The 27,706-nt window shown below is 34.9% G+C and overlaps 1 protein-coding gene across 1 annotated transcript; it reads left to right on the forward strand.

The window, feature by feature from the left end:
- On the forward strand, positions 1-27,666 carry LOC149551950 (disease resistance protein L6-like). The gene is made up of 2 exons (XM_089787447.1): positions 1-823; positions 21,294-27,666. Exons 1-2 carry the CDS (start codon positions 267-269, stop codon positions 23,830-23,832), a joined length of 3,096 nt encoding a protein of 1,031 aa, XP_089643573.1. The 5' UTR covers positions 1-266; the 3' UTR covers positions 23,833-27,666.
- The last annotated feature ends 40 nt before the right edge of the window (positions 27,667-27,706 follow it).

Below are 27,706 nucleotides of genomic sequence, written 5' to 3' on the forward strand. Positions count from 1 at the left end.
CCATAGTCTAGACAGCATCTAGAATGTACCATTGACTGTAATTACTAATTAATAAAAATGAGAAATGTCCATTGGTAGAAACCAAAAACTCCGTCCACATCAGCGCAGAGTCGGTCAAGTGAAGGTTTCTCCGTTTCTTCCATATCTGTTTCTTGAATTTTGGCCTCTTCTTTCAGACCCCTCTTGCCATTATATGCTTTGCACTTCTCACCTTTGAACTGCTCTCATCTTTCTTTCACTCTAAGTGGCCGGTTCAACCCAACATAATGGCTGCTACTTTTACTTGTAATCCACTGCTCGAAGAATTTGCCTCATCTGCCTTTGTTAGATACGAGCCTCCCTCGGCTAAAGTTGCCTTCCAGAGCGATAAGAGGTACCATGTATTTCTGAGCTTCAGAGGACCAGATGTCAGAAAGAATCTGGTGGATCATCTCTTTGAAGCCCTCTGCACAGCAGGACTGAATGTTTTCTTAGATAGTGAGAAATTGGAAAGGGGGCAAATTATTGGGTTGAGCTTGGAAAGAGCAATCAAGAGCAGCGCCATACGAATTCCTGTATTCTCAGAAGGCTATGCAAATTCAGCTTGGTGTCTCAAGGAGGCTGCTGCAATGCTGAGCTTCCCTGGTTTGATTATTCCTCTCTTTTATCACGTGGATCCAACTCACGTTAGATATCCTCTACATGAATTCAGTCCCTATAAGCAATCGTTTATCAAACATTATGGGCATCCAGATCGTTACACAAGAGAAGAAGTAGACGGGTGGGAGAAAGCCCTTTGTGAGATCAGTTCTCGCTCAGGCTGGTCAATGGATATGACTCACGGGTAAGTCACCACAGCCTGCCTTTTTATCTCTTACAAAATTAATTTAAAAAAACGGCTTATCTTTTGTTTAGTTTGTCAATAATGCTGTCCATATTAGTTACGTTTATCTAATAAAAATTTGAAGATTGGCTAATGTTTGCAAAAGCTATATTAATTTATATGATTTTTTGAAATTTAAAAAAAAAAAATTTAAAAATTGTAGTCACTCATGATTGAAAAAAGCAATAAAAAAATTCAATTTTCTTCAACAAAAATATAAATATTTTGTAATAACTCTATTAATAATAACTCTATTAATGAATGCATTAATTGCAAGTTTATTTTTCCCACATTTTTGTGACAAGTGGATTAACTTTTTAAAAAATCAATCATTTTTATTTTCCACCTAATAGATGTCTAATCAATATTAATTATCCCTATCCATTTTCCTTACCAAGTTCAAATATAGAGTTAAATGTTTTATATTTTATATTTTAAATATATTTATTATTAGTTTTACATTGATGTTTAGTTTTTGTAATTTGTAAAATGTTATTCAAATATAAATATTTTAATCAAATATAGAGTTAAATGTTCTATATTTCTTATTTTAAATACATTTATTACTTAAGATAATTTATGAAGAAGAATCCATATGAATTTATAGAGTTAAATATTTTTAAAGTTGTATAATTTAAATATTTTAATCAATGAATGTCTAATCAATATTAATTATCACAATTTCAAATATAAAATTAAAATATTTCTTATTTCTTATTTTAAATATATTTATTAGTTTTACATTGATGTTTATTTTTGCCAATTGTAAAATGTTACTAGCTTTTATATATATATATATATATATATATAATGCTGAGAGTAATCGTTTATATATATATATATATATATATATATATATATATATATATATATATATATATATATATATATAATGCTGAGAGTAATCGTTCTCGAGGTGCCTATTTTTATTTAATCCCAAGGTTATTTTATAATTGGGATTTATGAAAAAAAATAGGCGCCTCGAAACGATTACTCTCAGGGTAATATATATATATATATATATAAGCTAGTAGCAGTCGCGGCGCAACAGATAAATTATTTTTTAATTTTTCTTTTTTTGATCTGGTTAGTATTGATTTTTTTTTTCTTTTTAAATTTAGTTGTATAAACTTACTATAAAATTGTAGTCATATAAACTTAGTATAAAATCATTCTTCAACATTTTTTTAAAAAATTTTATATATATTGTTTATTTGCATCACTTTGATTCAATCTTATTTTAAGGATATTATTAGGTAAATTGTTCTATTTAAGAGTAGAGTTATGGTTATGGTTAGGGTTAGAAATAGGGTTAGGGTTAGCATTAAGATTTAAATTAGGGTTAGGTTTACAATTAGAGCTAGAGTTAGGGTCAGGATTAGAGTTACAATTAGAGTTAGAGTTATGGTTAGGGCTAGGGCAAGGGCTATTTTAGGATTATGACTATTTTTAGGGTTAGAGTTAGGGTTAGGTTTAGAATTAGAGTTTTGAATCAGGGTTAAGGTTAGAGTTAGGGTTAAGGTTTTAATGAAGACTAAAGTAAAGGTTAGGGTTAGCATTAATATTTAAATTAGGGTTAGGGTTAGGATTTTAATTAGAATTAGGGTTAGGGTTACAATTAGAGCCAGAGTTAGGGTCAGGATTAGAGTTACAAATAGAGTTAGAGTTGTGGTTAGGGTTATTTTAGGATTATGACTATTGTTAGGGTTAGAGTTAGGGTTAGGTTTAGAATTAGAGTTTTGAATTAGGGTTAAGGTTAGAGTTAGGGTTAGGATTTTTGTCAAGATTAAAGTAAGCGTTAAGGTTAAAGTTAGAGTTTTGAGTTAGGGTTAAGGTTAGAGTTAGAGTTTTGAGTCAGAGTTAAGGTTAGAGTTAGGGTTTTAGTGAAGATTAAACAAAGGGATACGGTTAGGATTAGAGTCTAATTATGGTAGAGTTAGATTTATAGTTAGAATTAGAGTTAGGGGTATGATTGGGTTAAGGATTAGGGTCAGTGTTAGTGTTAGGGTTGGAATTAGAGTTAGGGTCAGGGTTGGAGATAGGTGTATAGAAAGGGTTAGGGTTAGAGTTAGCTTTAGGGTTAAAATATTTTTTAGCGGTAGAGTTAAAGTCCAATTATGGTAGAGTTAGATTTAGGACCACAATTAGAGGTAGAGGTAGGCTTATAGTTAGGGTTAGGGTTAGGGTTGGAGTTACAAAGACATTTAATATTATGATTAGGGTTAAAATAATTGCTAGGGTTAGAGTTAAAGTCCAATTATGGTAGAGTTAGATTTAGGGCTACAATTAGAGGTAGGGGGAGGGTTACAGTCAGGGTTAGGGTTAGGGTTAGAGTTTCAAAAAGATTAAATATTATGATTAGGGTTAATGTTAGAGTTAGGGTTAACGTTAGAGTTTTGAGTCAACTTTAAGGATAGATTTAGGGTTAGGGCTAGGGCTAATATTAAAGTACAATTATGGTAGAGTTAGATTCGCGGTTAGAGTTTGGGGTACGGTAGGGTTTCGGTTATGGTTATGATTATGGTTGGAGTTAGAGAAAGGGGTAGAGAAAGGATTAGATTTAGGGTTATGGTTAGTGTTAGTTTTACATATTGAGTTAGGGATATGTATAGAGTTACATCAGGGTTAAGGTTAAGATACGAGTTTGAGTCAAGGTTAAGTTTAGAATTAAGGTTAGGGTTAGGGTTAGGGTTTCAGTCAGCATTAAAGTTAGGGTTAGGGTTAGGGTTATATTATAATTATGGTAGAGTTATATTTAGAGTTAGAGTTAGGGGTAGGGGTAGGGTTAGTGTTAGTGTTAGGATTAGAGTTAGGGTTAAGGTTAGGGTTAGGATTGGGGTTAGGGTTAGGGTTAGGGTTAGAGATAGGCTCAAGGTTAAGTTTAGCATTACAATTAGGGTTAGAGATAAGGGTACATAAAAGGTTAGGGTAGGGGTTAGGGTTAGGATTAGGTTTATGGTTAGAATCTGAGTTAGGGTTATAGTTTGAGTTAGGGATAGACAAAGCATTAGAATTATGGTTAGGATTAGAGTTAGGGGAGAAGTAGGACCACGGTCAAAGTTACGGTTATTGTTATGTTTAGAATTACATTTAGGAGGGTAGCTCGTTCTCCTTACACATGCCTATTAGCATAATAGAACAATATAAGGATTAAAATGTTCCTTATGTAGTTTTATAACTTTATTAGTTACATTTATAAATATACAATTAATTAATGTTAATTATGCTTAGCATGAATAGTGTACAATGAAGGAGTACTAAACATTATTGAGGTAATGATTACACTTAAAATGAGTATAAAATGAATATTATGCTTTAGAGTGGGTTAATAGTTAGAAATAACACATCAATTTTATACATAATTTAATGATCAACATATTAATGATATATCTCATGTAAAATCTTTAATAATACAAAAACAAAGGTCAACAAAAAGCATTTCAAATATTTGGAAGTATAGTTGAGAAGAATTTGAGATAAAAAGTTAAATCGTTTATTTATTATTTCGATACATAGATGGAAGGAAAATAATATCTCCTAGTACAATTATCTGGATAAAGTAATAAGTGAAGATTTGAAAAATGTGAAATCATCATATGGACCATGTGTATAGCTCTCCATAATGATGTAAGTACATCACATATTCTTCAGATATTAAAATTGTATTACGACCTTTGTTTGTAATATGATCATCATAGACCTCTTTCATCATGGATGGAAATGCATCTACTTTTGTAGATGTGTTGCGTACATATTTGGCAACATCTTCCATCTCCATTATCTCTATCTCTTGTACATGATCAATAGATAAAGCTACATTCTGAAGTGCTTCTACCATAGTTGTACAACACTGTTTAATTATGCGTGCACACTTCTGAAACTCTGTCTCAAAAAAATCATTTGACTGTACAGAAGAAGTTGGGCTAGTGTCGACAATGCTTGATTGTGTATTAGAGGCTTCCATGCCTGAAAAAATGATGGAAAATTTAATATTTGTTCTTTTAAAATTGCATATAAAAAAGAAACATAAATTAAAATAAATATATGGTTATGCAACAAAATTAAAAGTATAAGTCTCGTTTTTCTTATTTAAAAATAAATAAATTGGTATTTTAATAAAATATTTGGAAAATGGCGGCATTGCCATCCACTTTTCAAATGTTAATATGTAAAGATTAATTTTAATCTAAATGTAAATTACAAAACTGTTATAATTGAAATAGTAATCTAATTTAGAATGATACTCTAAATCAATATACTACTCTTAATGAAAACATTAGAAATATGTTGAGATATAGTTAACATTATAATAAATTGCTTACTATTATAATATTTAAAAAATGGCGGCATTGCCTTCCATTCTTTAAAGATTGATGCCTAAAAGTTAATATTTATTATTTAAAAATTGCAGAAAAAAAAAAGCATAAATTAAAATAAAATATATGGCTACTCTAATTTTCAAGTAACAAAATTAAAATTATAAAATTAAGTTTTTATAATTAAAAATAAATAAACTGGCATTTTAATAAAATATTTGAAAAATGGCAGCATTGCCATCCACTTTTCAAATATTAATATGTTATGATTAATTATAATCTAAATGTAAAGTACAAAACTATTTTAAGCAAAATAGTAATCTAATTCAGAATATTAGTATACTAATCTTAATAAAAAACTATTATAAATCAAACTACTTTTGCAAATGAAAATAGTAATCATTAAATTTATAATCACTTTTTTTAAAAATAAAATATATTGATATGGCATAGCTAGTATAAAAATAATATCAGTGATTTACATTCTAATGTGTCAGTATAAAGATTAATGCCTAAAATTTAATATTTGTTCTTTTAAAATTGCATATAAAAAAGAAACATAAATTAAAATAAATATATGGTTATGCAACAAAATTAAAAGTATAAGTCTTGTTTTTCTTATTTAAAAATAAATAAATTGGTATTTTAATAAAATATTTGGAAAATGGCGGCATTGCCATCCACTTTTCAAATGTTAATATGTAAAGATTAATTTTAATCTAAATGTAAATTACAAAACTGTTATAATTGAAATAGTAATCTAATTTAGAATGATACTCTAAATCAATATACTACTCTTAATGAAAACATTAGAAATATGTTGAGATATAGTTAACATTATAATAAATTGTTTACTATTATAATATTTAAAAAATGGCAGCATTGCCTTCCATTCTTTAAAGATTGATGCCTAAAAGTTAATATTTATTATTTAAAAATTGCATGAAAAAAATAAGCATAAATTAAAATAAAATATATGGCTACTCTAATTTTCAAGTAACAAAATTAAAATTATAAAATTAAGTTTTTATATTTAAAAATAAATAAACTAGCATTTTAATAAAATATTTGAAAAATGGCGGCATTGCCATCCACTTTTCAAATATTAATATGTTATGATTAATTATAATCTAAATGTAAAGTACAAAACTATTTTAAGAAAAATAGTAATCTAATTCAGAATATTAATATACTAATCTTAATAAAAAACTATTATAAATCAAACTACTTTTGCAAATGAAAATAGTAATCATTAAATTTATAATCACTTTTTTTAAAAATAAAATTTATTGATATGGCGGCATTGCCATCCATATGAAATATTATGGAAAATAAATACAAGATTAATCTAAAAAATACATTGAAAAATATGAAAAACAATAATGCATGAAACATGCAAATGTAATTTTGTATAGAACAATGTAAAAATTAAGAAATGTCATATAACAAATAAATTACAACTAAATGTAAATAGTGTAACTACTATTCTAAATGGAGATAATAATCAAAATGCAAAATAAAACTTAATAGGGAAAATAAATTTAACAAAAAGCTTACTTTGCTTTTTGGATCTCCTTGTTGATCTTCAAATGTAAAATGCTTTTCTAAATGATGTATCTCCCTTTCTTCTTCCCAAAAAAGTTTGCTCTACCTCTCAAGAGCAATGAAAGCTTTACTCAAACCCTGTCTTCTGCAAATATGTTCTTCTACGAATGAAGAGCAAAAATGAGAGGATATGAGTGTTTTATAATCAGAGAAAAAACTCTTCATCTCCCACGAAAAAACTATTCAATTTCCACTAAAGGAACTCTTCAAATTCCACATCTCCACTCCTCCACTCCTCTACAAAATTCAAATTAATTACTAAAAAATGCCAATAAGACAATATTACACAACGAAATTTAAAAAAAAAGTGTGTCTACATGTCGTTATCTGTTTTTTTCAAAAAAAATACATTAACTCGCCACGTTATCTGTTTCGTTGAAAAAAAATATATTAAAAATAAAATAAAATGGGGTGACAGGGCATCACCCCCGCCACCCCATGTGGCGTTGTTTTATGTGGCTACAAGACTGCCTGTCAGCGGCAGTTACTGCCACCTCTGACATGCATGTCAGGGGCGGTAGTAACTGCCGCTGACAGGCGGTCTTGCTGCCTTACTCCGCAGCCCACAGCTGGCATTTTCTTTTTTATTGACATTGTAACTGCCGTGTTGTGGTTGTATAGAACGCCTCTCGGCGTAATTAGTTCCTACCATTTATATCCCTATCTATTTTCTTTACCAAGTTCAAATATAGAGTTAAATGTTTCATATTTTTATTTTAAATATATTTATTATTAGTTTTGCATTGATGTTTATTTTTGTAATTTGTAAAATGTTATTCAAATATAGATATTTTAATCAAATATAGAGTTAAATGTTTTATATTTCTTATTTTAAATACATTTATTATTTAAGATAGTTTATGGAGAAGAAGTCATATGAATTTATAGAGTTAAATATTTTTTAAGTTGTATGATTTAGATATTTTAATCAAATTTTGAGTTAAATGTTTTATATTTCTTATTTTAAATATGTTTATTATTAATTCTACATTGATGTTTATATATATATATATATATATCTTATTAGTTTTACATTGATGTTTATTTTTGACAATTGTAAAATGTTGTTTTTAAAAAGTTTACACTATGTTTTAGCTCTCTATTATTCTACCTTTACTTATCCTAATAATAACATATCATTCTCCCTTTTAGCTCTCTCTTCGTATAACATTATATCTCATGGGTCATGGGCATCCTTAATATCAACACTAGCTTATGTATATATACAAAAAAATGTTATGAATGTTTCCATTTTAAAAGACACTTCAACATTTTCCATTAGTTTCTCACTAAACACAAAAAATTAATCTTAAGTCATAAGTTTCCATCAGTAAAACACAGAGGCATTGACAAGATAGAGTTCATTGCAAAAGCTACCTTAGTCAACCATTAAAACATGAAGGCAAGAACTTTGGCCCATGCGCCCCTTGTTTATTAATGAAAATTTTCTATTACTTTGATGAATAGTTCTTATTAAAGTTTATACTATAGATGAAAAAAATATTGTAATATTCTTTTATCACGTGGCAAAAGATTATAATATGATTGATCTTTATCACTATTTGCCTCCACTTAATGAGTGTTTTTTTTTTTTTTTTTTTTTGTTATTGAATAAAAAATATAAGGAAGGGTTCCACTTTTGGATAGATATAATCTATTCCAACATAAGTGAATAAGACATATTTCACACACTATTCTTCCTCTATTGTTCCTTCTATCACGCTATACTTTCTAGATTTTAACCCACATCACTTAATGCAATCCTCCACATTAGTAATAAATACTTTTCTTTATTCAAGCTCCGAGTTCGTTTGGTTCATGGAATTTAAAAAGTCGAGATTTCTACAAACCCTAGTTTAGCCAAATCAAGGTTTTACAAATCTTCATTCCAATTTTTAAGATTTTACTTAAACCATTTATTTCACTCAGAAGATGCATTTGAAGACACATTTTTATGTGTAAGCTTGGAGTTGAAGGAAAATTTCAAAAAGTAGTCCAATCTATTAATTTACACTCCTTAAAAAACATAACCAGGTTTTGATTTTCAATTCCTACTTACTAGTACGAAGTTGGAAAACCTGGTTTTGAGGCAAAATTGGAAGTCCAGTATGCTAATTCCATTTTGCCAATTTTGAAACAAATACAAAAAATTTCAAATCTAGATTTTGAAAAAGCCAATTCCTGTCATCTTCCAAGAACCAAACGGACCCTAAATGTCAAGGATATTCAAGTCCTAAAGTCACATGCAATTCCATTCCTTCCATGTGTCCTTCTCAAATAGGCTAAGATAGTTTCTCAAATAAATTTTCTAGCAAGTCATGAAAAGCTTTCTTACCTCCTTTGTGTGTGTGTTGTATTCTAGGAGTCCTTATGAAACCATTCTTGATTCCCAAATAGGAGGGATTTGCAATCAAAACTCTACAGGACATTACAAAATTCCAAATTGTCAATCCCTTGGGTCAATTGTAGTAACAAGAATTGTTCTTAGATTAGGAGCAATCCACATATTTGTTGGATTTTGGCCCTCTTAGCTTGTGGCTACAAGCAAAAATTCTATAATAACTTGTCCTTGAAAGAAATGTTGAGGATTGGCCTTTTCTCAATCTCACACTCCTGACCAACTTTGGGCATAAATTGTGCCTCAATCCATACTAGAAATTTATTTTCTTTGCATGAATCCTTACATAAAAATGTCCCTCAAATTGATACTATCACTTTTTTCATGTAAATTGGGATTGCAAACATGACCACTTCTAGCATTACTCATTAGATGTTGAAGAGTGACATCTACTCTTGGATAGTTTGAAAATACAACTTGAAAAGGTTGAATCCCACATACTTATCCATGCTAAAGAATAAATGGATGTCAAGATATTTGCTTAGGAATTGGCAAACTTTGAATGTCAAGATGTTGGAAATTTCATTAATTCATTAGCTTTGTGTCAAAGATATTTCTCTATATTATTTATTTATTATTTATTTATTATGAAATAAAATTACTAATTATTTTATTTATGAAAAAAAATAATAATAGAATCTCGTCTTATTGATAACTACTTTCAAAAAATAGATTGCTAATAAATTTTAATCAAATTTCTTTATAAAATAATAAAATATTTTTAAATATTTTATTTTATTTTAAACATATATTTTATTTGACCAATTATTTAATTTCTAGTAATACATAGTATATTTATTTTAACAATTTAATTGTACAAACTAATTTTCAATATATTTTATCTCATGTTAAAATGTTATTTTTAATTTAATATATTACATATTATAGTTTTTTTTTACATTATTTGTTAAGTTTTTTATAAACTAAAATAAAATTACATCCCTTTGGCCAACCACTCTGTCCTTAGATTATTATAATGATATCCATTTGATGGTATTTTATGTTTACAAAGTTTGGTGTCTCATGGCCTGCATTCTTCTTATATTATTATTCCTTGGATTCATTATCTCCGATGATTCTCCATTATAATGGAGCCTTTGACAAAACAATATATCGAGGCCTTATGGTTGCTAGTATACCTATTCTAATTCCATCATGCTATTCTCTTGTGATGTTACTTTATAGCTTATGCTAACCATGTAGTATAGTTCATTTCTCAGTTGTTCTACCTAAACCATTCCATCATCTCCATACATTATAATTCATAGTCAATATATTTGATAGTCTTATTTGTAAGCCAAGTTAGAGATTATGTATGGCTTGTTGTCTCTGTTCATATGCTTTCTCCTACAATTTAATAGGACCTACGAGTTGTTTTGTCCATTGCGCAAGGTATATGTTGTTTAGAATCATCTTTCAAGACTTAAAATTTTACTGTATTACTTCACTTTTATTTCATGTCATATTATAATAATATTATATTATTATAAGTGAATAATCGATATGTGTTTATATTATTATTTTATTTTATATTATTATAATTAATAGTTTTTTATTATTATTTGACAAAAATGGGACATTATACCATGCTCCTCTTTTCAACCTCATTGCCTTTGCTTTGTGGAAGTCCACCCTCCTCTCCATCCCCCATCGCACTTCCTCCCACCGTAGCCCCACTAGCCGGAAATCTTGCCCCATGAATCAGTGGTTCGACAAGGACTGCAAATCTTTCCACCTCTCCCTATGTGCTTCCTTTGTGGCTCACTCCCCCTCTTACACCTACTTGTGTTCTTCTTACCATTGCGTTCTTCGCTCCAATTTTTGTGGCCTCATAGAGCAAATCTCTTTGCAACACTCTCGTTCATCACCCAAAAACCTTCTAGCATACCTTGTTCCCCCACCACCCTCCACCACCTTCTGCCCTTGACTGGCACTCATTGGTTTCCCATACCTCTACCCTCTATGATATCCCTAGCCAACTGCCCACTCACCCTCCCATGACCCCACACAGCCATCTTTTCACCTCCTCCACCATTGGTGAGGCCATTAGACTCGTGAGATGCAACAAGGGTGCTGATGAGGAAGGTTTTCATGAAGAGCTCTTCAAGTTCGATACTCTAATCCTTTGTTCTTATCTTTCGACACTCTTCAACAGAGTGGTTTACACTGGGTTTCCTGACTCCTAGTCAAGACATGTGATTTATCCCATCTATAAGTCTGGGATGGTTTTGGACCCCGACAACTATAGGAACATCATAATTGGGCATACCTATGCTAAGCTTTGTGTCACAGTCTTGAATACTATCCTATCTGGATACCTTGACAGGGGGTGGCACCCTGTTAGAGGAAGGGTTGGGTTTCATACCGATTATCATACTATGGATCACAGCTTGACATTGTGGGTTGTCATTGCAGAGGCTCGACATCGTGCTACAAAAATCTATTGTTGTTTCATAGACTTCCATAAGGCTTTCGACTATGTTCCCTACAGAGCCATTTTGCAAAGGCTTGGAGACATTGGTATTTCAAACATTCTTTCGACAATGATCATGAGATTATATGAGACAGTGGTGGGCAGATTTCAAACTCCTAAGGGTTTCTCCAATCCGATTCACAATACCATTGGGGTGAAGCAGGGGTACCCTCTCTCCCCCACTTTATTCTGTATATACATTGATGAGCTTGAGACCTTCCTTAGGGAGACCTCACTCCATGAAGACGGTTGCTACTTACACCAGGTTCTTATCTCCATTCTCCTCTTTGTTGATAATGTGGTTCTCCTTGGCTCCTCTCTTGAGGGGCTCCAAAGACTTATTGATGGATTAGCCTCTTTTTGTGTACATTGCCAGCTCATTGTGAACTTGGACAAGACTCAGGTCATGGTTTTCAATTGCTTGAAGACCTCTCATCTTCACTTTACCTATCAGGATCAAGAGATTGAGATTGTCTCATCATACACCTACCTTGGGGTTAAGTTCTCTAGCCCCATGTTCAACATGAGATTAGCTTGCCTACCTAGGGTTGCCAAGGGGATGGGTTGCCTTGCCCTATTGGAGAGACAGTGCTTTTGACATCACTTTCAAGACATTGAGTCCAAGTTATTGCTTTTGGACTCTGGTCAGACTGACAATTCTTTACAGCTCGGTGGTTTGGGGACCTTCACTTCTAGATTCTGACTAGGCATCAGTCGAGCGAGTCTAGACCCTTCTCCTCTGTTGGATCATCAAATGTCATCACTACACCCTACACAGTATTATCTTGGCTAAGTTTGGGGCCCATCCCTTCAAACTTAGTGCTATCTTCGACTTGATATGGTTTCTCCACCACCTCAAGGGCTTTGTTGACTCTGCGGATAGCCGCCACAGATACTCCTACCTCGCCTATTGCTCCTCTGTTGATATCACTAGGTCCAATTTGAGACCCAAAGCTTATGGCTAGTATGCCCAGGCTAGCACCTTAGATCAATAGGGGTTGATATTGATCGTCTCCCTTCTTACCATTTCTCACTAGATGCTCCCGCCCATCCACTCCCCTCATAGGGTTAGTTGAATGGACATGCCAGACTCGACATTTACAGAGTGCACCACCATGACCTAGGTTAGCCCACACAGGGGTTTGCACTCGCAGATGACCTTCAACTTGGAGCATTTTCTTGAGATCCATGAGCGGATTATTGTGCACCCTTTCTACTTGAGCCGACGTTGAAGCCATGCCCTTTGTATCTCCTTGGCGTCCTCCAGAGTGGGTTCACATAGGTTGCGTTGCCAGATTGATCACCTCTTGCTCAGACACGATTGAATCTTTTGCCTTTGTACTTTATCTGAGACAAAGACCAAGATCCATTTCATCTTTAGAAGTCCCATCTACTATGAGATCAGAGGTAGGTTTCACTGCCTATTCAAGGACTGCAAATCTCTGTCAGCCTTCTTTAGCTACCTTGACCAGCAGTGTTTAGCCCTCTACATCCGTGAGACCTCACAGCTTCATGACCACACTTTACAGCTCATGTTTCCTCAAAGCCAGGCCTCAAATCAGCTCATCACCTCCTTCTTCCCCCCCCTTGTCACCCTTCATAAGCAAGAAGCGATTTTTGGATACACCCGCATTGGGACATACTAGATTTGTTCGATCATGTCACAGATTCATCAGGTAGCAACATTCTACTCCCAGTGCTACTTGGATTCGGGCTCGGGCTCATGGTCTCCCTAGGTCTTATCCCTTAATGATGGATTTCTTTGTACCGCAAAAGGATATGTAGTCCTTCTCTCCTGATGAAGGGATACCATAAACAAATAACAAAAACAAAGAAACAACAAAAAATGTGAGAACAAAACATGGAGTTCTCATTTGTGCTACAAATGCAGAATTACAGAATTCACAAGTATGATATGCTAACCCACATGGGCACCTTCATTACAGTAATCTACAAGACTAAGTTGCAAACTACCACCCACAGTTGTTCTAGACAATTTTCGAGCCTTTTTTAAATAGGCAATTTGATGCTGCCCATGAAGGTTCTAGACATTGAAACTTAATACCCAGGGCCGACAAACCCGAACAATACATATAGAGTCGGCCAAATACATCTTTGACAGTTATTTTAGATATTTTAGGTGGCCCAACTTTGTAAGGTCATAACTCTTGAATCGTTGCTCCGATTGGCTATTATAACCACTTTTCAAAAATGCCAGCTCCTGATCTACAAGTCCAAAAGGGCGTTAACGCCCTTCCATCGAGTTTTTGGACCTCATCTAGGCACTCTAAGGCCTCCAACGGTGAGTCTAAAGATTTTTCTGCAATTTTTTCCACCAAAAATCTTCAATAATTTCTCTAATACTTAAGCTTGAGCAATAAGATTTTTATGGTAGGCTTATAACTCTAAAATGAACCTTCCTGTAGAAAATGAGAAAATTTCAAGCTCATATGACAAACTTACTAAAAATAGCAAATTCCTATAAATAGTAACCACCTTGTCTACTAGTCCTTATTAAAATAAAAAAGACTAAAAATAAAATATTTTTGGGTGATGCAAGATTGCTCTTACATCCAGGATGCTCCTACATCATCTCGTCTGTTCATTCTTGTTTCCTCTCTTTGTTTTGTTGCTCATTCTTTTTCAAACACCGTTTGGTGCTCCCATTGGGTTGCTTTTCTGCCCTATTGTCTCTTCCAATCCCTTGGACCCTTCATTGGTCTTTTGTCGGACATTAATATCATTATCTTATCTTATCTAACTATTTTAAATTTTAAATTTATTTATTTATTTATATTTTAAATATCTTTTCTTTTTCTTTTTTATCTTTTTTCTTTATATTTGATCTTAAACATATTCAAGAGTTTTGACCTATAAATTTTATGCACTTTATTTGCTAACAACCTATTTGGTCTAATGCAAAAAAAACATAGGTAATAATGTTATTTGATGAAAACATATTAAAAAAATTATTAGCCACTTTTTTTTTTAATAGATGAAGCCTATCCGGTTTATCTTATACAAAGATAATCACTTAAACCTTTTCAAAAAAATTATGTTTCACACTTGTCCTATCATATTTCATAATTGTACATTAACAAAGAAAATACCAAGAATAATAGGATGTTGAGCTTACTTGACCTTTAATCGAATTAATGAATAAGATGTATAACAAAAGAAAATCATTTTCTATATTACTTAACAAAAAAAACTATTTTACCACTCAGATTAGGAACTAAAATATATAATTGTGTGAAACATAAAATTATAAAAGGAAACATAACTTAACCCTCCCCTGACATTGTGCTTAATATTTAGGAGTTTGATAGTGCAAGTGATTGGCTGGAGAAGTATACTTTGATAGGATATTTTGTGGGTAGAACTCCACCTGAAAGCATGCTAAAAGAATGGGTTGTCAAAGCCTAGACTCCTCATAGAGTTTGACTTGATGGCATTCAAAGCTTCAAAGACTCCTAGTTAGTTTCCCAGCATTGGTCTCGATACTTTACTGTCTCAGATGGCAAAAAACTAAGGGTCCATGTGCAGGGTGAGTTTCCATGTCTTTCCTTGCCCTATTGATCATTCACTTAGACTATTGCATTAACCCTTGGTATGGTGGTGTAGATGGAACATGATCGATTTTCCAATGCTCATCCTCAAAAGAGGGTTTGTGTTGAGGTTGACCTTTCATGTTACCTTAAAGAAATGGTTGATATTCATATTGGAGCTCACACTTTCACTCAGAAGGTGCTTTACTTGAACCTACTTAACACTTGTTATAGGTGTCAATCGATTAAACACAAGATCAAAGATTGTTTGTTGGTCATGCCTCGTAACAAATCTCCTCCTAAAGAGGCTCCTTCCAAGTCTATAGAGGCAGTGAAGAAAGACGAATGGACTATAGTGGTGCATAAGGGTAAAACCAACTCAACCACCAAGCAAACCCCAATGGCTTCAGTGCAATTGTCAACAAAAGTCACTTTGGTGGTTCTACTTTTGCCTCCAATTACTCAAGTGGTTCCTCTTCTGTTACCACCTGTTTCAAACCTTGTTTCATAAGGGATGGAAGCATTTGCAAGTGTTCCTTGGCCTAGTTTGAAAGTTAAAATTTCACCTTGACAAGTAACAATTCATCTCTAGAGAAGATTTTTCTCTTGGTTTCAAAACTAGTTTATGTTTCTTGCACAATAGATTCTCTTCTCTCGGGGATGAGAATGATATGCAAGAATTTTTATCATGAATTTTCCCTATTGGAATGTTTGAGGTCTCACAAAGCTCCCTAGAAAATATTTTTTTTTGAGACACTAGACGCAAACTTGGTACCCTAGATATTCTCTATCACTGGGAAGTTAAAATTACAGAGTTTATAATCAAAGTTGCTTGTCATGTTATTTGGCTAGATGGAGTTGTGCTCTTTTCACAACATAAAGTTGGTCAAGGTGGTGTTGTTACTCTTCTTTCCCTTCATTAAATTTCTTATATTATTTCACATGTTTCTAACCCCACGTAGAGAATTGTTTGGGTTTTGTTGTCATTCAACAAACATTCTTTTGGCATAGTTCATGTTTATGCTCTCGATGATGTTGTTGAAAGATCACATATGTTGCATTGGATGGTGAATCAATTGCCACCAGCCACCTATTATATGTGGGGACTTCAATATGGTTAAGTTGGCTTTTGAAAAAGATGGGATTTTGCCATTTAGACAGACAGCTGGGGAAAGAGAGGCTTGATACTACCTGTCAATGCTAATTGCCACCGATCTGGTGGGGTTTGGCACACTTGGTCCAATTTCAAAGCTAAATCTCACGGGATTTTTTAACAGCTTGATCATGCCATTATAATTGCTCAATCAGTTTTCTCTTTTTCTAAAGATAGGGAATCACTTGTCATTCCTTTAGTTGATGTGACCCTGTCAGACCCCTATCCCATCTTGTTTACTACTATTTGGTAGACAATTAAGAGGCCTCCTTCTAAAATGCAATATTTTTCTCAACACGTCACTTCTTGGTCATGAACCCACTACAACTCATATTTTGTGTGTCTAGAATTTAAAGCCTCAACCCTACAACAACTATGGTTGGATTCATTGGTGGAATGATGCCATCACCCATATGGCAAGGTTTATTCTCAATTACAATAGATAGCTTGCCATGTACCATCAGCAATCTTATGACGCTACTACCAAAGATCTATGACCTTCTTTCGAGGCCTTGAACATGGATCTATTTGATACGGACTTGCAACTTCGGCTTGCTAATCTTCACCATCAAAAGAAAGTTGTAGACAACTATGTTGCACATGGAGCTCAAATCAAGGCTCGTCTTCACTAGCTTGAGTTGGGAGACCAAACTTCCAAAGAATTTTTCTAGGTTCCTAGAGCTAGCCATACCTTTGTTAGGATAAAAAAGATCAAGGAAGGTCAACGCATTTTCTCTAAACTTCGTAGCATTCTTCGTGCTTTTGTCCGACATTATGAGAAGGTGTTCACATTACGCAGGGAATTCAGCTGTCAGGGACCTAGCTTTGAAGGATCACATTGCTATTACTCCAAACTGACTTGTGGTTAAGCATCATGCTTTATGTGAACAAATGCTCACCATCAATGACCTCAAAGAGGTTGTCTTTTCCATGGCAGATGACAAGGCTCCTGGGTGTGGTGGTTTTTTGAGTGAGTTTTACAAAACTCTTTAGGACTCTATCAACCCTAACCTGCATATGGTCTACCTTGAAGCTTTTCATTCCAAATCTCTTGGCAATATAATCAATAAAGGAAATATTAAATTCATACCTAAAGCCAGATATCCTGAGGATATTTGCAACTAGAGACCAATCACTCCACTTAATGTCTCTTACAAGATTATTGCTAAAAGTTTTGGCTCTCAAAATCTGTCATATCTTGCCTCTGATTGTGTGCCCTAAGCAGGTTGGGTTCATTAAATCTAGATATATTTTGGATAATATTATTGCAGTTTGGGAATGTATGGAATGGGCTCGAAAGTCTAAACAGTAAGCCATCTTCCTCAAAATTGATTTTGCCAAAGCCTATGACCGCATTGAATGGCCCTTCATTCGTGTGATGCTTCAAACCCTCAATTTTGGTTCCACCTTTATCTAGTCAGACCAAATGCTTTTGGGGGACGCTTTTTCTTGCATCGCCATTAATGGCAAACAATCTGAAGCTTTTTGTCTTTTTAGATCCATCCACCAAGGTTGTCCTCTAGCTATGGGCTCTCTATGTGCTTGTTGCAGAAGCTTTTGGATACTTTCTTGCCAATGCAATCTCCTTTGACCTTGTCAGAGGCATTTCCCTACGTAAGTCACTTGTCCAACTTGTCAATGGACACTTCACTAATGATTCCTTTCTCACTCTCATTGAGGATGAGGAAATTGTCTCCAATGCTCTTCAATGCCTTGACACTTTTGTCTTGCCTCTGGTTCGGCTATTTAGGCAGTCTTTTCTTCCTTCCCTCCAAGGCTTTCCCAGTATGGATGGAAATAGATTGAACACAGAGAGGTCTTTTGCTTTTTGGGCATCCCTTTTGCCTTTCAAGCTTCGCCTATGGAGCAGTGGAATGTTGTTCTTGCAAAGATTGAAAATAAGCTTGACTATTGTACTACCCTAGCAAATTCCAAATTTGTTTTAAGTGTTGGCAGCTACCCATGTCTATTATTCTTCATGTTAGGCTACCTACAAGGCCTCTTACATGAAGCTAGAAAAACTCCTTAGGGATTTTCTCAGGGCTTATGGAGCTGATCATCATGGTTTTCACATAGTCGTTAGGGAGTATTGTTGTCTTCCCAAGGAGTCTGAAGGCATTGCACTTCTCTTTGTGCCAAATGATACATGGGGTTATGATGACCGCCACAATCCTCCTCCCTCAATTAGTACAACTCTGGTAGCCTAAGGGCTTTTATTACTGTTTTTTTAATGAATAGTTTATAGCTTTCCGACCTCAGTGCCAAGTGAGCTTTCCCAGGGTGATCTTGTATCCCTCGACGCTTTTTTGTGGATATGTAACTATAATATTATTTTTAACAGAAAAGGGACTATTCATAAAAAATAAAAAATTTCAAAAAAATCTATAATTAACAACCTTTAAAAGATAAATTAGACTTCAACCCATGTTGCATGGGTACGTGTACCCATATACTCAAGTATCAACTACACATATCCAAGTACTAGATACTCAAAGGAAAGCATCACATCTAAGGACCTTGATTAAGATTTCTTATTTTTGTTTTGATTTTTGCATATTAAGTTGTTGTTTGTCAGGCTTAATTCAATACATAAACAGTTTGAAACTTTGATACAATATTAATTAACAATGAGCTTTATCATGAATCAATTGCTTCAACTCTAAACTTTCTCCTAGGATGGGCCCTCGCTCTGCAACCGTTTCAAATTCTCCTATGTGCATGCATGTGCATCTTTGCACAATATTGGTCTCATATGTCCCCTTGGCGACTTCTACTTTACCTATTGATTCTAACCTCTGTCAACAGGTCCCTGCAGTAAGGACAATGGTTGCAAATTTGACAGTTGCAATTGATGGGTCTACCTTTGAAGGGCTTGTGTGTGTTTCTTTTGTTGGTGACGAAGGTGTTAAGGTTGGGTCCTCTTATGCCCAATCCTTGTGTGATGGTGGGGGTCAGGGGGTTGTTGCAAAGGCAAAGACTAAGGCATTCCCTACTTGTTGTTCCATTAGGTTGAACCTGGATGAAGATAACAAAGCCGATATTGAGCAATGGTATGAGGCTCTCTCTGTGGATGTTATTATTTATTGCTTCAAGGGTTTCTAGCTCATCCTCTTGGGGCTACATGCTTGGATATCTAAGCATTGGGAACTCCATATCACAGGTTTCGTTCAAGTCTTCCCTCTAGCAAAGGAGTTTTTTATTGTTATATTTGACAACCTACAAGATAGGCGAGCTATTCTTCATGATCATTTTTTTACATGGGAAAATTGATTCTCCCTGATGGTGAAACCTTGGCATCAAGTGTCTAACCCAACTTTTGAATCCTTTTGCAAGATGTCCATTTGGGTATGTCTTCCTAACCTTCCTCTCCATCTCTAGTTGGACATTGTTCTTGAAGAGATCGGTGGTGCTCTAGGTGATTTTCTAATGGTGGACTCAGAGTCTTCTAATATGTTTCATTCTACCTATGCTCGAATTCTTGCAGACATAGATGCATCTAAAGGCATTCCAACTGAGATTAAACATTGTACTCCCAAGGGCTCTTCTTGGATTCAAACATTAGATTACAAAGGTTTTCCTTTTAGATGGGGGAAATGTTTTAAAATTAGGCATGTTGTGGCTAAGTGAGATATGGAGAGAATAAAACCTAAGAGGCCCTCATCCTAGTGGAAGGGTGCTTCACCGTAGCATTATACGGTGGTTAAAATTTCTTCTCAAGTGGAATAGATCCATACTGATGAGTCAGATTCAAAAAGGGACAACGTGTTTTGGAAGAGGGAGAGGTTCCTCCTAGTTCTACGCAAGATGTTACTTGCCCTTCTGGCCTGGGTCAGTTGGATGTGACAGTTGTGGAGCTTGTTGGTTCTAATCAATGCAGGATTACTAGACTTGTGAGCGATGGGGTTGTCCAACAATCTATTGGTGTTGGTTCTATCCTCAACGCTGATGTTGAGTCTAATATGGTTTCTCTGGCAAATGGTACAAGTCTGGCCAAAGTTTCTTCTCCTGGATTTATGGTTGTTGGTGAGGGGGTTCAATTTGGTCCTACTATCCATGGTACCTTTGTTTTAGTTTCTAGGGGATGGCAAGATAAGGTCGCTTTAATGGAGAAAGGCTGGATCCCGGTAATTGGAAAACATTCTAAAAAGTCTCCTCAAGTTGACATGACTCTTTGTTCCTAGAAGAAGGGAGGTAAAGGAAAATCTTATCTTTCCATTTTGGTTGGCAGGTTGTGGGGTCATGTTTGTAAAACCCATTTGGTCCTTTTTGGCTCAGGGTAGTGTGACCCTTTGCACTTACTTTCGGTCTGGTTTAGGTTTGCTTGACTTAAGTTCTTGCTTTATAGTAGCATTGGGTTGGTTGTAGGGTTTTCCTCTCCTTTTCTGAAGGGTTTTGAGTCCCTTCAAAACTTGTTTTTCCATAATAAAAAACAATAAACTTTATCACTGTTCAATTTAAAAGTTTATCATTTGCAATATGACATTGTTATATGATTTGCAATCTTCTTGTTCATTTTTTAAGTTTGTCTTTCATGCATCTATACATTTAACATATATTGTTATTACAAACATATTGCAAATCTGAAACTGAAAACAATACATTACATTTGCAAACTTTAACACTATTCTTGTTTTGAAAAATCATCGTCATAACTCATATTGTCAGATTTTCAATAAATATTAAATCATATTAAAAAAATTAACCAATTTCTTTGAATTATTTCATTATGATGATGGATTATGGAATATGATTCAACATCCAAAATGTTGATGATAAGAAAATGTATACAAAATTACATCCAAAAACACACTAGCTCAAAAACACAAATCCAATTTATAATAATAATAAACTAGACAAATCTTATCTTATAAATATTGAAACCATTGGAGATAAATTGAAAAAATCATTCTTTATTGACCTGTACTATGGCCATTGCAGCTTCGAAGCTCGGCTAGTAAAGACAGTGGTAAATGATCTGATTAAGACATTGGACAGAGTGCCCTTACCGGTTGCCAAGCATCCCGTGGGATTGGACAGCATAAAAAATCTTCTCATTCACAAATTAAATCTCAGTTCAATGGATGAAGTGGTTAAAATTGGAATATGGGGTATTGGTGGTATTGGGAAGACCACAGTTGCCAAGGCAGTGTACAATCAAATTTATACTGATTTTGAAGCTGCTTCCTTTGTATCTGATGTCCGCACCACTGCTGCAGAAGTCAAAGGACTCAGAAGATTACAAAGTCAAATCCTGAAGGATTTAATTAAAAATGATGAAAAGGTGAACAATGTTGATCAGGGTATGTCTTTGTTCAGAGATCGTTTGGGAGGAATTCGGGTGCTGCTGATTTTGGATGATGTAGATGCTTTTGTGCAATTGAATGCTTTGGTAGGGGATTGGCTTGCCCCTGGCAGCAGAGTTATTATAACTTCACGGGACAAACGCATTCTCATTGCTGCTCCTATGCCATCAGAATGCATCCACGAAATGAGTGGGCTGGAGATAAATGAAAGCCTCAAGTTATTTAGTTGGCATGCTTTTCTCAGAGCATTTCCAACTCCCAGCTATGAATTTCTATCTAAACAAATAGTAGAGGTTTGTAAGGGGCATTCTCTTTCATTGGAGGTGATCGGATCCTTCTTGTATGCTAACCAAGATGACACAGGTTGCTGGATGGAAACTCTTCAAAGTATTACCACCAACCCAGAAATTCACAAAAAACTCTATATCAGTTATAGTTCTCTTAGTGACGATGAGAAGGAAATTTTTGTTGACATTGCTTGCTTCTTCATCGGAGAACACAAAAGATTACCCATTCTTTTCTGGAAATCCCTGTACAATATGGTAGACATAGCTGTATCTAATCTTTCAATGAAGTTACTTATAAAGATTGACGATGAAGGTGCATTTGATATGCATGACCATTTTCGAGATTTGGGTCAAACCATTGCAGAAAAAGAAAGAGAGGGTACCCGGTTATGGAAAGCTGCCCATTTAAGCACCCTATCGAACAACAGCAGTTTATCTCGCCTTCAGCTAAAAGGAGGTAATCCACAGAGGCTTGAAAGGTTGTCCAGACCAGGTCTTCGTTATCTTCATTTACAGAATCTGCACATTGAAGGCATGACAGAAGACACGGGAGCCATGCTTCCTCCAAGCTTGATATGGCTAAGGTTGGAAAATTGTACCTTTTCAATAGGGAAAAGTAAAACAATAAATAAGATGCTTGCAGCAATAAGAAAGACGTATAAAGCACCAAGGAAGAAAGGTCATTTTAGATTTGTGGGCAACATGAGGCAACTGAAGATGATGCAAATAAATGGGAGCAATATCCACTCTAGGTCCTGTTTATTTTCACTTCTTAATTTACAGCAGATGCAGTACTTGGATTTGGGAAGGTGCATGTGGTTAAATAAGCTCCCTGATAGCGTAGGCAACCTATCAAAGCTGCAGTACTTGAACTTAAGAGGGTGTGGAAAGTTAAATAACCTTCCTGACACCATTGGTAATCTGTCACAGCTGCAGCATTTGGATTTGAGATGGTGTGAAAGTTTAATTAACCTCCCCGATACAATTGGCAACATGGCACAATTGCAGCAATTGGACTTGAGAGGGTGTAAAAGGTTAAATAACCTTCCTGATACCGTTGGCAATCTATCGCAACTGCAACTGTTGGACATGGAATGGTGTGAAAGTTTAAATAAGCTCCCTGAGACCATTGGCAACCTGTCACAGCTGCAACATTTGAAGTTGATAAGGCATGAAAGGTTAAATAACCTCCTTGATATAGGCAACTTGTCACAGCTGCGGCACTTAAACTTGAGAGAGAATGGAATGTTCAATAACCTCCCTGATACCATCGGCAACCTCTCCCATTTAAGGCTCCTGTTCTTGGGAGGGTGTGAAATGTTATATAACCTCCCTGATTCCATTGGAAACCTGTCACAGCTGCAGCGTTTACATTTGAGAGAATGTGGAAGGTTGAATAACCTCCCTGATACCATTGGTAACCTATCACAGCTGCAGCTCTTGCACTTGGAAGAGTGTAAAAGGTTAAATAACCTCCCTAATACCATTGGCAACCTGTCACAACTGCAATTCTTGTATTTGGGAGGGTCTGGAAGTTTAAATAACCTCCCTAATAGCATTGGCAACCTGTCACAGCTTCAACACCTGGACTTGAGTGAGTGTGGAAGATTAAATAAACTCCCCGACACCATTGGCAACCTATCACAGCTGCAACACTTGGATTTGAGAGGATGTGGAAGGTTAAATAATCTCTCTGATACAATTGGTAACTTGTCACAGCTGCATCGATTGGACTTGGAAGGGTGTGAAAGGTTAAATGAACTTCCTAACACCATTGGCAACTTGTCACAGCTGCAGCATCTGGACTTGGCAGAATGTGGGAGGTTAAATAATCTCCCTGATACCATCGGAAAACTGTCCGAATTGCAGCACCTTGACTTGAGATAGTGTGGAAATTTAAATAGTCTTCCTGATACCATTGGCAACCTGTCACAGCTGCAACACTTGGACTTGACACGATGTGAAAGGTTAAGTTGTCTTCCTAATACCATTGGCAACCTGTCACAGCTGCAACACCTATACTTGACCCAGTGTGAAAAGTTAAACAATATACCTGATACTTTTGGTGAGCTGTCACAACTGCAACACTTGGATTTGGGAGGGTGTGAAAGGTTAGACAACCTTCCTGATACCATTGGCAATCTATCACAGCTGCAGTACTTGGACTTGAGAGCGTGTTGGAACTTGAAGAACCTACCTCATACCATTGCCAATCTATCAGCTACAGATATCTTCAGATTTTGAGATACTTCCACAAGTAATATTCAAGAATTGTAATAAGAAAAATTGAGATATTCTTAAATCCTTTTCTATAAATACTAAATATTTTAAAATTAAGTTCAGTATTAAATTGAACTGTGTAAAGATTAAATTTTCCTAACCTGCTTATTACACGTAAAGGGCTCAAGCGTTTATTGTTTGATCTCCTTTGTTTAACATGTGTTTAGTACCAATTTAGTTGTCAAGAGGTGTTATACAATTGAACCAGTGATGCGAAGAGCGTGCTCAACAAAAACATCACGTGACTGAAATTAATGGCATTGCATTGGCTTTCATAGGTAATTGCATAGTAATTGCAGGTTCCCAAAGGCATAGGGAATGAAGGGTTGTGTTTACAACAGAGGATTTTTGGATTGACAAGGGCAGAGCACGAGTGGCTAGAGTATACGCAGAGCAATCACATAGGCATTCACTTGAAGAGATTTGTTCTGGATCCTGCAAAGTACTAAAATTAGAAAAGGTAAGAATTCAATAGACTATGCTACACCTACTATTTAGAAGAAGCTTGAAAATATGAAGGGTAAAAGGTTTTTGTACTGATGATGGTATCTCAACTTCAGCAGCACTGAATCAATGTGGCATTGAGATCAGTGGGCAACCGGATAAGCCAAAAAGGAAAAAAGAATAAGGAACATCAACGCAATGAAAATCATGATGGGGTTTGAAGAAATTAAGAAGAGAAAGCGGATTTGGAGCTCAACGAGAAACATGCCACACATAAAAAATTGAAAACGCGAATGTCTTCTGATTGCCTCATAGAGTTAATATCTTGGTATTGCCAAGCTCTAGAAAATCAGAACGGAAGCATCCTGTGAATGAGGGTGAGGATCATTAAAGCAGAAAAGTTGCAAAAACTGCAGATGAAGTCCACAATCTCGTTTCCTCAAGGAAAAATATTGTTTCTTCTAGGGAGCAAACCAGCGGTAAGCGTTTCTGCTTTTTCCTAAGATTTGCAGGGGTTCTTTGATTTTATTCTTGAAACGGATATCTGCAAAACATTAATAATCTCTGTTATAACTGTCGATTGAGTTGTTCAAATCCCAAGACGCATTGTTTGTTGAAACAAAGAGGACTTCTTTTAGTTTGAAAATGGGTGGCCAGTACTTCGGTTTTGATCGTCTGGAGACTACTCATGCTTTTTCTATGCTGAATAGTATTCAAACATCTCTTCTCCATTTTTAATCCTCAATCTTACACTACAGGCCTTGTTTTGTTTTGGTACAGGCTAATCTCCAACAAAAAAAAGTACCAAAGACAAAATAAAGTAAAAAAAAAAAATTCCACATTCACGAAAACGCAGTGATTTTTTTCCAAATTTTTTATTGTTTTTGACTACAAACTATGCAGATCATGAAGATCAAACAATGAAATTTTCAAAAAAATCCATGATGTTTTCAATCTTTTGAAAATTGATCAACAATTGATCAACTGTACATTTTTGTAGGAAGATAGCCACGTCCATTTTTATGTTTTGAAGTTTGTACATTAGTTCACACCAGTTAACTTTTCAATCACATTTCTGGTAGTGGTAATACATCAGGAACAATATTCAGTAATATTGAGTTTATAGGTGACAACTTACTCGATTTCATTTCAGTCCAGGCCAACAGTTACTGCTGCGAAAAAGCCCTAGAATGCACGCTTCCACCGATTTACTTGGTTGTGATCCAGAACAACTATTAGTGATAACAAGAAGCCTAGAATTTCCTATTCGACATATTAATTTATCTTTGACATAACCCTCTATACAATGGTGTTATTGTCCATGAAGGACGGGTTGTTTTTACCCTAACCAAAATTTTGAACTAATTATATCTATAGAAGTAATAGGAATCCCCTCTATACCTGTCATGCCTAGCTCATGTATTATGGATGATCTTTGTACTTTGCATGATCCAGGGCTTTAGAGTACATGATTATTTTGAAGAGGGTGAACTAGCATTGACGAATAGGTAATTCTGTAAACATTTATAATCATTTCATTCTAACACTCCATTGTTGGTAGGTTTGATTATTGGTGCTTTTGGGCTTGCTCTGTCCCGCTGAAATATATAATCTATGCATGCAGTGCCTTGAGGAGATTGAAACATTATTCCTGAATGGAAAACCCTAAAATTCCTTGAAAGTATTTAAAATCTGTTAACCTTCGTATGCAGTGTGATGTTGGCACTATTATGTGCTTAAGAACCTGAGGGGGACTTCTACATTTTGATTTTATGAATCTCATCTTCATCGTGAACCCTTTTTTTTAATAGATCAAGTTAGGAATGGATTAATTTAACATATTTGACATGAATTTAGGTTTACCATATTTGGCATTCATGATAAAAAGCCTGGCGTCAGAAACTGAAACGAAAATTTACCAAAGAAGTCAAAACAGTTGGATTAATTGAGGTAGAGCACAAGTGGCTCAACCATACACAGAGTGGTCACAAAAGCAGGCTCTTAAAGAGGTCTGTTCTTCTCAGGCAGGTCGATGAATATAACTGGAAAGGTAAGCAAATTACCTCACTTTATTATTCCCGAAACTTTCTGGTTTGTGTTTTGTGCTGGGCTAAACGAGCACACTCTCCGCGTTGACAGATTAGGTAGCTTGTGTGGAATTTTCAAACTTGTCCAAGTTACTGTTACCGATCACCGTTCCCGTAGCCTTAATCCCGTGCAAAGTATAACTTTTTCAAATTGTTTTCTCCCGACAGTAAGATTTCGACTGCAAGTTTTCTTTCTATTCCTAGCGGTTTTCATTTGCAGGTGGCCTGTGCCAAAAATGGGAGCGTTCAAACAGGCTATGGATGTAAAATGTTGAAGCATTTACAGTTTGGCAGAATGTGTCAAAGATATGTTGTCTCGTTGAATGATATCGCGGGATATGAAAAAAAATGTCTTTTTGAGAAGGATTTGGAAACTTTCAATCAAATGTAATTCGCAGAAGTAAAGCCAGACTCTACAATCTTTGCCAGCATGCTCCCTGTCTACGCCAAAATGAGAGCTCTGGAGATCCATTACAGAATCAAGGTAGAAATTTTGCCAGATGTTGGCGCTGCAACTGCCCTGGTAAACATACACGCATAGTGTGGAAGAATAAACAGTGCATGTGAACTGTTTGACAGAATGCTTCCAAGAATCGTAGCAAGAGTCGGATGCATGAACAAGGCATCTGAAAGGTTTGGTAGGAACCAGAATGCCTCAAAGAAAGGCGCACTGTTCTAACAGAGCACTCTAGTTGCACGATACAAAATTGCCTTGTTCAAATGGCTTTAAAAACTTGCATGTCCCAGCCACATCGGAGGAGGATGATGGAGGTTGGAGAATACGGTCTAGATGTCCAAATGTCACCGTTTTCTTCAACCGACCTCTTCTTAGATCTGATCGAGACTTAGGTCGATGGATTTTTTAATATTATTTCAAGCATAATAACCAATTAAATTCTTGATTTCTAAATATTGATGGAAATTATGTTATATGATGTCATGATTTCATA

Source organism: Cupressus sempervirens, chromosome 6 (genome assembly GCF_028749045.1).
Source record: "Cupressus sempervirens isolate cs-2001-9-10 chromosome 6, ASM2874904v1, whole genome shotgun sequence".
Lineage (NCBI taxonomy): Eukaryota > Viridiplantae > Streptophyta > Pinopsida > Cupressales > Cupressaceae > Cupressus > Cupressus sempervirens.